Raw genomic sequence first — 13639 nt, forward strand, 5'->3', positions numbered from 1 at the left:
GGGGCCACTGGATGCCCGCCCAGCGCTGTTCCTCCTTGTTTTTTGCTTAACGGTTTGCAGATCACCATATGACTGCTTGTTGAGTTCGGGCTAGCCGGTTGTTTGTTAGGTTCTGTTCCAGGTTGGGTTTGTGTTATCCTGGGTTACAGGGCGTCATTAACCTCCTCTACCTTTTATAAGGTTTGTTTATTCCAGCTCTCCTCGGGCACAGTTTTACGTAGACTGGCTTGGAGGGGAGATAGTAGGGGAGGAGCTAGCCACAGTGTGAGAATTTTAAAGTGCCAGCTCCCAATTACTGCCTACTATTTCCCCATTGTAACTACGCTCCAGTGGCCCCTGTGGAATCGGAGAAAGGGATTTATCGGTAAGTACCAAAATCCTGATTTTGTGTTTGAGTTGCAGGGTTATTTACATTAGGAGCATAATATACAGTAGCGTCCTTCCCCCCCCCCCCCGTGTATTAACCACTTAACTGGCCTGGTCAGATCTCATGTGACTGCGCCATCCCACCCTGTCCCCCCATTTTGGATGAGGAGATCCATTCTGCAGATGTGCATAATATCATGTTTAAATATTTTCAAAAATACTTTTGAAACTTAATTAAATAAAATTAATTTTAAAATCAATGTTATTAACCGTTTTGAAGGGAAAAATCGTCAGTTAAGTAGAGAGTTTTACATTGATAGGATCAATGACAAAACGATGCAGCATTGTACATTGCATAATTTTTTTTCTTTCTGTACTTGGAAACAGGCTAGAGGAATTAAAAAAATTCCCCATCTTATTTTGTCATGCTTTTATAAAAATGCTTGTGTTAAGAGGTCTGATTTCTTTGAACTTATTTCCTCCCCAGTGTACATGTGCAAATTGTCTGACAGAGAGCACCCACTGTATCTCCGACTGGTAGCTGGGCCCAATCTTGAGACACTTAGTTTTGTTCTACGGGAACATGAAACGGGAGATGTCATGGTAAGTAACTGTTAATGATGTTGTTTTTCATTGTCAACTGCATTATGGGAAGCATGGATTGAGATTTTCACGAACATACCATAAAAAACCTCAACCCACAGTACTGATAGTCACCCATGTAAACAGGCAGTGTACTAAGCTATACCAGTGTTTTACCAAGCCTGAAAAACATAATGGCATCTACAAGAGTGAACCTCTGTTGAAAGAAACGGTGTCTCAGAATCACTTAGTTTACATTTTTTCATTGTGTGATACAGCTGTGTCACGGTAAAGTTATAACGTCAGAATCAAATCTGGAGATAGAAGCAGTTACAGCAGTAACTACAGTAAGTATAGAGAAGAGGTTAACTGTAGACACACAAACATATATAAAAGTCACTTGTGTGTAGCTAGCAAAAGAAGAGGGTAACTCCCCATATCTGCGAGAATTTTAATCCAGCGTGCTTCTTGCCCAGTATACTGTCTCCCTACTTAGCTCTCTGTAAACCACGCAGCAGGAGAATATTGAGGTTTAGAGGAAGACAGCACAGTAGCAGCAATAGTACAGTCATTATAGCCTGGCTGAGAGCTCACTCTCTTGCTGCCCGTGGCTGTACATCGCAGCATTCATGCTGTACAGTCTCCAGGATGGTAGCCCAGGAGAGCGCATGATTCATGAAGAGAATGCTAGGTTTAATAGTCCCTACACACTGGCCGCTTGCACTGAAAGATATGAACAATCTCGTTCATTAATGAACGAGATATTGTTCATATCTTTCAATGTAGTATAGGCTAAGACTGTAGAGCAATTTAAACATGCTTGGGATAGGCATATGAATATCCTTACAAAGAATTAAGGTTCAAAAAAGGTTGAGATTGCCTAAAGGATTAAAAAAAAGGGGCAGACTAGATGGGCCAAGTGGTTCTTATCTGCCGTCAAATTCTGTGTTTCTATGTATGCACCAACGATTAACAGTGCGCAGCCCCCGCACTCGTTCGTTGGTGCCGGCTCGTTTATGCCTGCAAGCCAATATGGGTAATATCGTCCACATTAGCATGCAGGGCTATGGGGCCTAGTGACAGGAGAAGTGAAGAAACTTCACTCCCCCGCGTCATTGACCCCAACCCCCCTCCGGGTCGGCCGTCGGGCACCTCGTTAATATCAGCCCATCTGCAGTGCAGCATGGTTTGCCACAGTGCCCAGTTACTTGCTCTTTTTTTGCTTTGCTTCCACCTCAGAATCCGCCACTTTGTGTCCCTGTTTGGGAATACGTGTTCTTTGAATATCCTGTTCCAAGGAAGAACGTAGGTCACATGTGCTTTTGGAACCTGTTGCGTTTTTAGATGTGTGTGAAAATCTATATAGAGAGCTTGGCTAATTGTTATGTATGTGTTTCAGTGGAATGCCTTCACAATACCGGAGTTGCAGAACTTCCTTCGTATCCTCGACAAGGAAGAAGATGAGCAGTTGCAGAGTTTAAAGCGACGTTATTCATCCTACAAGGAGAAACTCGAAGAAGCATTGAGTGGTGTGCGCAAACCTGGTTAGAGTCCTTCCCAGAAGGACCTCTGTGTTACAGCATGATGGAGCAGTGGCACATTTTTGCAGCTCTGTCCAATGGAGACTTACTTGCAGAGGATATGTCCCTGAGAAGATGTCTGTCTGCAGTGTCAGAACCTGGACTCAAAAATAGACCATATGGTTGAGGACGTTCACTGGGACTCTAATGTTACTGTTGCTGCAGACAATCCAAAAATCCAATTCATTTTTAGATTTTTATTTTTTTTATGTAAGTTATTAAAGCTTTAAGTCTGGTCTGGTAAGTAATTATTGTATGTAAACATGTCAGGAACCATTTTGTGTGAAAAAATGGCTGTAAAGAAAATGTTAATTGCGACAAATGTCTGTTAAGGGTTGGCCTGATTTGGGCACTCACTCAGCACCTGACGATTCAGAAGAACTAATGAAGGTGGTCAGAGGGTTCAGCCCAGGGCACAATAGCAAGTGATGAGATAGGAGATGAGGGACTATCCAGATGTTTTTCTACAGGGTTTTGAAGGTTTAATTTTAGAGGGAAAAGAGATGGGACATGATAACAATGTATCCCAATGTGAAGTGGGCGAGGAAACAACTATGCAGTCAACAGAAAATGCTGCTGTAGTGTTTGTACCCTGTTAGGTATATTTCAAGCTGCTAAGAAGGTGGTGGTTTGTGCAATGTAAGCTGTTTTGTAACCGTGATCGGAGAAGACCTCACATATCTAACAGCGAGTTCAAGTATTGTGCAGAGTAAGTTTAATGACTGGTGAGTTCATCAGTCTATTGGTTTGATGTATGGTGTGAGAAGGTGGAAGATTGTTTAAAAGGAAAAAGGTTTATTTTGTAGGATGAGGTAGCATGGTTTAAGTATGATTCAGCCATATTAGGGGGGTTGTTACTGTCCCTATTAAAGTTTGTGGACTCTGGTAGACTCGCTTGGATGTCTTCCAGCACAAACAGTGCAGGAAAGTGGTAGACACGATATTGGTGGTGAATGGACTATATCGAGAGCTAGTGTTCTGCAGAAATACAGCACTTCTCCTAAGCCTAAAGTTATTGCATGTTGTAAGGAAACCAAAGAACAAGCAAATTAAAGGGGGTGTTACTTTGCTTTACTGTATCTCTTTTGTCATTTTAATACATGTTCTTTTACAATATTCAATAATGTTATTTCTTTATAAAGCTCAATTAGATTGGCAGTTCATGGTTTACTTTCTCCAGCATACTAATCTGGTGCTTGTTCCAACATTACTGTACACTTATGAAGGAGGATTGATCCCTATAGGCCAGGCTTTAGGTTCAGTACTGCCTACGTCTTGTAGCTAGTGAAAGTAATCATTTGGGGGGAAAAAACAATGGTTCACATTAATTGGAACTGATGTAAAACCTTGTAAAGTGTGGAAAGAAAACCCAAAGAGGACCGTTTCTGTATGAGCTTTTCGTACCTTTCCTATAACGTTTTTTATTTCTAAAGCGGACATGGTATTTCATGAAATCCTCAACTGTGAATTTTATTTTAGGTTTTTTTTTTTGTTTTTGTTTTTTACTTGAACTCGATTTTTAATATGGGCATATCCAATACTTTAGACCTAATTCTGATAAAATGTCTTATGCACTACACACGATTAATGATTGAGGATGGATTACTGTATTAATGTGTTTTTCTGTGATCGAGATTTTAAGGTTTTTTTTTTTTTCTTATTTAAACAATGTTATTTTCTATAACCCCTGTATACGGGGACTGATTCACTACTATATGTGCTCATTTGCATGTCTTACCCACAGCCTTTTGTGGCTACAGTGTGTGTTATTCACTGTGACATGAACATCTTATACTCGTAGGCACTGGAAAATGTTTTGTAGTCTGAAGCTGAACATTCTTACATGTGGAAATGGGTTATTGAGTCCGAAATAAAGGTCTTAAGTACTTTTTACCTAATAAAATGAGAATATTGCAATAGAGAGTTTAAGAAAGTCGCATTGGATTTTGGAATGAATTTAAAATTGTTCTACTGTTATACTATTTATGATTTCCTTTTATTTAAATTTTTTTTTTTTAAAGGATTTATTTAAAATTGATTTTTTTCCAAAATGTAGCATTCATCAACAATAACTTTCAGGACTACAGATGGTTGTTGCAAGGTCCCACATAAATTGTCATCTCCAATAAAAATCAAGTATAAAAGATGGTTTCTATTGTCATTACTTATTGGTAATTGTGTTGGCTATGGACTATAATACGTAACAGCATCAGAGTGCAGATACAGTGGTGAACTAAGGTTAGGTACAGTGAAGATATGCTGCCACCTAGTGAGTATTTGGGTAAAGACTAAAGCATTATATAAAATTCCTCTTAGAAATGTCACAAGTGTCACTTTAAACCAAAGCAATTTAAGGCACACACAAATTATGCCAATGCATCACATTGGTTGAATATTTTCAGGGGCGTTCTATGGTTTTTAATATATATTGTATTGTGCAATAAATGTCCATACTTGGATGATAAGCGCAGCCCTGCACTTATCGTTCTCTTCTGCTTGTTTTCTAATACAAAATATTGATTTAAGTTAATAATGATCGAGGAAAATCTATATTGAAAATAGGAGAATGCAATCTTTGTTAAGGTGCTTACATACTGGGCGATATTTTAAATGATATCACTAATTTCCACCCTTCTGAGCAATATCATCCAGTGAGTATGCACTATATCGGTAAGGATGTGCGCTCCCGTGGGTCGGTAATGATATAGCGGTCATCTGTGTATACAGCTGAATTTGGACTATATCGTCCAAACTGCATGTTCGGGTCGGCCGTGGTATGATTTCACTGAATAAGATCGTTGGCGATTATCGTTCAGTGTGTACGCACTATATTGGTCATCAGGGTGCCAAGGGAAAACAGGCGATATCAATCACGGAGCGAATGGTGTGTACCCATCTCTTTTTTTTTATAAATATGTATTTATTGAAGCAATGTATATATCAGCAAACAGAATACAATCATCATAAAGGAAGGTGTACATATCATTCACTTATCACAATAAACTTTAACCATTGACACCATTCAGTCGACTTCGTTTTTAGAGTCCGAGTCCAAAGATTAATAAACACAAACACTACAGAGATTGTACATAAACTCTGCAGCACGGTAGAGTGTCAACATACTATTACAGTAAAACAGTTGTTTCTGTGAGGTGACTAAATTTCCCAATACATACAACAATCCGAAAAAGAGAAAAAAGAAATAAAAATCAATAAAGATAGCGTCCGCATCAGTCACCCCCCCCCCCCCCCCCCCCCCCCACTACCCTGGTCATGTACCACAGATTATTCGTTAAGGATCCACGGAGTTGCGATTTCAAAGGGGGAGACAATGTGGCCACATAACTTTCACAAACATCAAAAAACTTTTCTGCTTTATTGTCCTTTTCCAATGTCATCCCCACCAACTCCATCCTAAAAAGGTAAAACAACTTTGTTTTGAATAAAGTCAATGACGGGGGTTCGGGGCAAATCCAAACCTGCAGAAAGGATTTCAAAGCTGCCGCACTGACAGCTAAAGACAACTTCTTGGTTCCTTTAGACAGTCGTTGATTGTCCGGGAAGATACCAAAGAGCACCCATTCTGGCGTTATTTGTAAATAGTTCACTAGGTCGTCCACTACATATCTACGAATTTGCACCCAGAACCCTTTAATCAATGGGCGAAGCCATAGGCAATGGTAAAGATCTGCTTGGGCCCCACCACATTTCCAACAATCATGAGAGGGAGAAAGACCAATCAGGAATCTCCTATGGGGGGCAAGATACGTCCTATGTAGGATGTTAAACATTTCCTTGTATCTCGCTGAAAAAAAGGGTCGTGCATGCCATTGTATGTGCCTTTAAGATCCTATCTAGGGCTATGTGAGGGAGGTGTGTTTTCCAGGCCGCTAAGCCTTCTGACCGTGTCGACAAATCCACCACCAGTCTGAGGTGTGTATAGGCAATCGAAATGGCCTTCTTAGTCATAGGGGCCTGTTGGAGAAGGGCACCAACCGGGTTGTGCCAGTCCACTGGGGAGAAATGTCTAACCATGTCCCCTACATAGTGTTGAGCTAGTAAAAAAGCAATTGGGTACGGCTTGTCAAAGTCAGAAAAATATCACGAGGCACACTGCCATATTTGCACCTCATATGTGTCCCTGCTGCGCATGCGTGCGCTCTCCCGTGCGTGCGCATACTCGCTGTTGCGGGCACCCGCAGGCGCACGGTATGCGCATTTACGGTAGAGATTGTATGCGTCTAGCGGGCGACTCTTTCGTTACATATTTTCACCATATAATGTATTTTGTAGATTATGGTCCCTTTGATAGAATCTGAAAGTTTAGTTAATATAGCATGTTCATGGACAGAGAAATCCCTCTTTGTTTGATACGAAGGGTGAGACAGGAGTAATACTGTGGTGTTTAGTATCCATCGGAAGAGTATTTAATTAGCAATATTCCGGTGTTGGTTTGAAGCGGATTAATCGCTCGTGCGAATAGTTATGGACATAAGAAGTTTATGTCCATTTACTATTATTTGCACTTACTTATCCATGCGGCGGGAAACCCAGTTTCCCACCCACCTGAGCAGTTGGAAATCGTCACAGCCCACCTGTATGAATCAACCTATGACCTTTTGTTATAATGCGAGGAGGAATTCCTGTGTCCAATGAACAATGAGATTGTAGGGACCATTGAATTGTGTGTGGGGCATAAATAGACAAGCCGATCACATCCAGCTCACTCTTCAACGGTTCTCATTGCTGAAAATCGGGAGCTGGATGTCCAGAGGCGCATGCGATCGTTCCCCTTTGTGCGTAAGTTTTCTCCGCAATCATATTGTCTTTCTTGTTATTATGGGCCATATCTTTCTCTCTCTCTCTTCTCTTTCTCTCGTATTCTCTTAAACGTAATAGTATTGTATTATATTTCCTGTGTAGTTACCTGGTTAGTTAGTCTATGTTATATTGTAGTGTGTGACTTGTATTGTATTATTCTTTTTGCAAGTATAACATTCATATAAGGCGTTAGACCCTAAGCACGGTATCTGTGTATTTCTTATAGTGTTAAGTATTCTCAGAGCGTCGGTGACGCTCAAACAGCTTTTAAGTTAATAAGGTTACACTGTGTTGCATCTACACCCTATCTCTACACTAAGGTTTTACTGCATATTACATTGTTTATGGTTTAGATATAAAGGTTTAACATTGTGAGCGTCTGCGCCGCTGGTGATCTCCTCGTGGTCCCGAGCGTCCGCCACGCTATAGCGAACCATTACGTTAGTCAGCAGCCAATAGTGTGCCTGCCTGTGATCTCTTGGCCGTGAGCTAACGTGACGCTTGAGCGTCTCGACCTCGGCTAAGCGATTGCTACGCAACGTGCGTACCCTTACGGTACTCCATACGTCAATAGCGTACAGTGTTCTTAGGCCTCTTAAAGGGTTTTAAATAAGATAAATATTTAGCTTTATCAATTGGCGGCTCGTCCTGTCCTTCACATATCTCTGCTAGGTAATTTCAGCAGACATTATCCAGCAGCAAAGGGCGGGAGGTCATATTCCTCGTAGTGCTGTTTGGATAAGCGTCTGCTTCGCTTAGTAAAGGGTGCTGAAGGAATCCGGAACCGGAGGTAAGAACAAAACGCTAGTGTCTTCTAAACTGTTTATTTCTGTCTTGCGCACGCACGCACATATCTGCATTTCTTTTTCATTCGTGTATTTTCATATCACTCTCCTGTTTGCCATTTTATAATTGATAAAACGTGCTAAGAGAGATTTGTCGCTATTTCATAGTTAAAGTGTAAATGTAATATATAAAGGGATAAAGTGTAAAGCCCACACGCAACTCTACCTAAGGTATAAGGAGAGATTGGTGTGTTGCGCGGTAGACGATCGAGGATCATCTACATTGATAAAACGTGTTAGTTGTGTTACGGTGGATATTTGCTTTGCGTACACGTGTCTCTAACAAAGGGTGAGACTCGCGTACGCAACTCAAAGGCCAACGCACGCAGCGTAAATTACGCAACGGAGCATCCGGGTACGCCCACGTAGCTCAAATCACACGGTAGTCTTATCGTAACAGGCGAAAAGGTGGCAACGCGATAAATAGCGCAAGTTTATTTTAGTGTCCGAAATTTAGACTAACAGATCCTTCTCCAAATTCACAACACATCTGGTTTAAAGAAAATTTCTGCGCAGAAATAGAAATAGAAACAAAAGTGTACATGTGATGAGTGAGTGTTTTTAAGTTTATACAATTTTTCAGGTTGAACCACAAGAAGTCGAGTTCTCGCAGAGGTACATGCATGTAAGTGTCGTACATGGTGGCGAGGGAGGCATCCCTTGTTAAATATAAAATTTGAGCAGTAGAGTATAGTAGACCAGGAGGTCATACTACAGACCAGGAGGTCCAGGTACAGCAGACTAAGAAGTCTGCCATAAATAAGAGAAAAGGGCACAACCCAGGGGGTTGGTGCAAAACCCATATAGGCTAATAAAGCTCTGGCTGAAGGAATTCGCAGCCGAAATTTTCGATTCCACTGGTCGCTCAGCACATAAGATTAGTTGCTTATGTGCTGAACGATTGTACCGCACGTAATTGTGTACATTAGTTAATCTGACCAGTACCATTTGTGTACGAACCCGGTCATAAAACTATTTGTACACTCTGATGTGATTTGTGTAATTTTTTATTTTCTGAAGGGAAGTTCGCTGGTCACTCAGGAATTGTCCAACAACCAATAGTTACTGGAAAGAGTAAGTGTTCTGCGGATATCCCTCGCATGTTCCAGTAAATAGAGGTTCATAGGGGCCCTGGGTCGAGTACGCCAGCACTAAGGCAGTGTGTAGGTCGTATTGGTCGGCGTGGGCGAGTGAGTGGGGTACTCGGTAAACCGCCACCGTCAGCCTATCGTGAACATTTTGGTTTTTGTAAGGGTTCGCTGAAGACCCTGATTGAAGGTCAGAGGTGGTGAAAGCAACGCCTGCAAGTTATGGGGGCCAATTGTTCAGGAAGGGGGCGATCAACCTCGGTTCGGGTTGATTCAGTAAACTGACCAGTCGGGTCGGCAAGGTACGTAATGTGTGAAAAATATGGTTCACATACAGAGGTTTTATGTGATGAATGGGAGAGAATGACAGTGCATGACGGGGAGAAATTCCCAAGAGTAGGTAGCTTTAGCCCAGAAGTGTTGCAAAATTTAAGGAGGAGGATATGTCTCATTAAATCAACAAAGAGACGAATCCAACATTATGATTATTTGCAGTTATGGCAACAGGAGGGTGAAATACAGAGAGGATTGGCTCTGGCGGCGGGATCTAATCCTATCAAGAAATTGATAGTGACGGCCCCGCCGCCACCATACATATCAGGAGAGAAATTGGTTGCGGAGAATGACGCATTAGGGTGTAACAAACAAACACTTAGCAACTGTGTAAATGTTAATAAGTTAACAAATGCAAGTATTAACCCGTGCAAGTTGTACCCTGTTTTGAACTTTCCCCAGGAGTGTGATCAAGAGGACGAATCGGCAACAATATCGGCGCTCTCTCTAGCAGCCACCATAGCAGAGACAACAGTAGGCACGGCTCCACCCACGAGATTAGTAACAAAAGCCCCTAGCGGAGGGATAGGTGAGGTCGTATCTACAGGTAAGTACGGCACCATACACTATGCTGAAACCATTTCACCACAGGCTGTAGAACCTACACAGAATGATGTTAGTAGACTTAATCCTGTTAGGGTAATAGCAGTTCCAAATGGGAAAACTGACACAACAGGAATCACTCCTGTTAGGAACATTGCCATGTACAGCCCATTTTCCCGAATGGAATTAAGAACCATAGTGTCTGAATTCCCTGACCCTAGGAAAGACTTAGTTGCTAGCCAGAAATACATCAGAGACCTAGGGAACACTTTAGAGCCCAATAACAAAGACTGGCAGGTATTGCTGAGGGCATGTTTACCCTCCAATGTCGACGCAGCTCAATTTTTAGCTGACTGTGGATTAGATCAGGATGTACCTCTTAAAGATGTGTACAACAAAGATAACGTAAAAAGAATAAGTTTACAGTTAAAGGAGTATTTTCCAGCGGTAGTTAAGTGGAACAAGATTTTCTCCATTAAACAGAAAGAGTCAGAAACTGCTGCAGAATATTTTCACAGGGCATTACTAGAAATGGCAAAATACACAGGTATAGAGGACATTAAAACAAACATAAACCATCGAGAAGTAGCAGTATCTGTACTAATGGATGGTTTAAAAGAGACATTAAAGACAAGGGTACAGACCACGCAACCATGTTGGCGAGGTCTGTCGGTGGCTACTTTGAGAGAGGCTGCTATTGATCACGACCGGAATATCACCCGACACAGGGAGTCACAAGGTGATAAGTTAATGGCCGTAAGTATACAGGCCCTGACCACAAGGCTGCCTTTGTATAAATCACCAAACCCTGTGGGTAAGTCAAATGTGGTAACTTGTTTTTCTTGTCATAGACAGGGACACATGGCACGAGACTGTAGAGTGAAAAATTCACAAAACTCATATCAACCCCCTAGACAACGACACGACACACGACATTGGGAGCAGGGTCCGCAGAAACAGAGTTATGAGCCACATGCAGGGGAAACAAAAAGATACCCCCCGAACAGAGACTGGCAAGCCTCTAGCAGTTCCCATTTAACCCCTTCACAAGTAGTTGCTGCCAGCGGGATTCAGGGAGGTCACCATATCCAATAGGGGTGTGGCCATACCTGTAATCTGCAGCCAGTAAAATTGATTGGAAGCCTTGGGAGTGAACCTGAAATTGCAATCAATGTAGCCGGTAAAACATTAAACTTCCTTGTAGATACAGGGGCTGCCAAATCAGTGATAAATTCAACAGTGGGCATGAGAACCACTGGTAAGACAATTCCAGCCATGGGAGTAACGGGAGTAGTCCAGCACTACCCTGTTAGCAAACCAGCCGAGATTACAGTAGGGCCTTTACATACCAAGCATTCCTTTTTGCTGGCTGCATCGGCACCGACTAATCTCCTGGGAAGGGACCTATTGTGTAAAATGGGGTGCGTCATTTATTGTACTCCTGAAGGTGTATTCTTGGACATACCTGAGAATCACGCTCAGGAAGTGCAAGACATGTTAGACTCCCCATCAAAATTAATGTCACATACCATTATGACAAATAGGACTCCATCCCAAGTAGAAGAAATGACATCCCAGATACCAGAGTCACTATGGACTAAAGACGGACAAGACACTGGATTGATGGCAAACGTAGCTCCAGTAGTTGTGCAAGTAAAAGATGGTAGGATAGCTCCAAAAATCCCACAGTACCCTCTGAAGCCAGAGGTGGAGTTAGGAGTTTACCCAGTAATAGAGCGCTTGCTACAACAGGGCATTCTGGTAAGAACGTCCAGCACTGCCAATAGTCCCATCTTCCCTGTGAAAAAGAGTGGGGGGAGGGGTTACCGGCTAGTGCAGGATCTAAGGGGGATTAACAAAATAGTTGAGAGTCAGTTCCCCGTAGTGCCAAATCCAGCTGTCATCCTTATGCAAATCCCTCCCACTGCGAAATTTTTCACTGTTATTGATCTCTGCTCCGCTTTCTTTTCAGTACCCCTGCACCCTGACAGCCAATATTTGTTTGCATTTACATACAGAGGAGTCCAATACACATGGACTCGATTACCACAAGGTTTCATAGACAGTCCAAGTATATTTTCCCAGGCTTTGCATGATTGTTTACAGTCTTTCCAACCAGAGAGTGGATCAGTATTAATACAGTACGTGGATGATCTACTACTGTGTTCTGATTCATTGGAAGCATCCCTGAAGGATACGAAACAGCTCCTGTTTCATCTTTCAGACACAGGACACAAGGTTTCCAAAGACAAGTTGCAATTATGCCGAACTAAGGTAAAATATTTGGGACACTGTCTAACACAAGGACTGAGACACCTGACCGCTGATAGAATTCAAGCAATTAGAGACATGACTCTGCCACAAACCCAGCAACAGATCAGAACATTTTTAGTAATGTGTGGGTATTGCCGTAACTGGATCCCAGGATTTTCCATTCTAGCATTACCTTTGCAGGAGATGGTTTCCTCAAACAAACCTGATCGGATTTCGCATACAGACGAGTCCGAGATGGCATTTGAGAGACTTAAACAGTGCCTAACGCAGGCACCAGCATTAGGTATGCCAGACTATGGGAAACCCTTTGAGCTGTACGGAACAGAAAGTGCTGGTTGCGCGGCAGGCGTCTTAACCCAAAAGCACGGTGATGCCAGCAGCATACTACAGCGCTCAGCTAGACACGGTAGCGCGATCCCTCCCCACATGCTTGCGAAGCGTTGCTGCGATAGCATTGCTAGTAACGAAAAGCGAAGATGTAGTGCTAGGTCACAACCTCACAATTCATACACCACATGCAGTGTCAGCCTTGCTAAATTCTGCCCAAACCAGGCACGTCTCATCAGCGCGGTTTACAAGATGGGAATTGGCACTTATGGCCCCCGTAAACATCACCATAAGGAGATGCAGTGCATTAAATCCTGCAACATATCTCCCAGGTGTGCCTGGACAGGCACAAAGGGTGGAGGATGAGAGTGGTGGGGAAGGAGAATTTAATACAAAGGAGGACACACATGATTGTATGGAATATTTGACCCAAAATTTTACCGCAAGGCCTGACATCAGTGACAACCCACTGGAAGATGTAGATCTAACTTTCTACACGGACGGTAGTTGTCACAGACAGTCAGACTCGGGAGACTTGTGTACTGGATACGCAGTCGTAGATGACCAAGGCACCATAGAAGCGGAACCGCTAGGCCCACCTCACTCAGCCCAGGTTGCTGAACTGGTCGCCCTAACCAGAGCATGTGAATTGGCTAAGGGCAAATCAGCCAATATCTACACCGATTCTAGATACGCATTCGGGGTAGTCCATGATTTCGGAGCCCTATGGCGCCTCAGAAATTTCATGACGGCAGCTGGTACACCGGTAGCGCATGCAGCTCACATTAAAAGGCTTCTAACAGCGATACAGGAACCCGACAGAGTGGCTGTTATCAAGTGTAAAGCACACACATATAGCCAAGACCCAGTATCACTTGGT

At 42.6% G+C, this 13639-nt stretch overlaps 1 protein-coding gene across 3 annotated transcripts in view; it reads left to right on the top strand.

Annotated features, from left to right (window-relative positions):
• Positions 1-4672, top strand: part of RASSF3 (Ras association domain family member 3) — a 437534-nt gene extending 432862 nt beyond the window's left edge. For all 3 annotated transcript variants that reach the window (XM_063927543.1, XM_063927544.1, XM_063927545.1), the window contains 2 exons: positions 854-969; positions 2348-4672. In XM_063927543.1, the coding sequence (XP_063783613.1) occupies positions 854-969; positions 2348-2497 (266 nt within the window). In that variant the 3' untranslated portion in view covers positions 2498-4672. The remainder of the gene's footprint in view (positions 1-853; positions 970-2347) is intronic.
• Positions 4673-13639: the final 8967 nt, after the last annotated feature.

The sequence above is a fragment of the Pseudophryne corroboree genome, chromosome 6, assembly GCF_028390025.1.
Source record: "Pseudophryne corroboree isolate aPseCor3 chromosome 6, aPseCor3.hap2, whole genome shotgun sequence".
NCBI lineage: Eukaryota > Metazoa > Chordata > Amphibia > Anura > Myobatrachidae > Pseudophryne > Pseudophryne corroboree.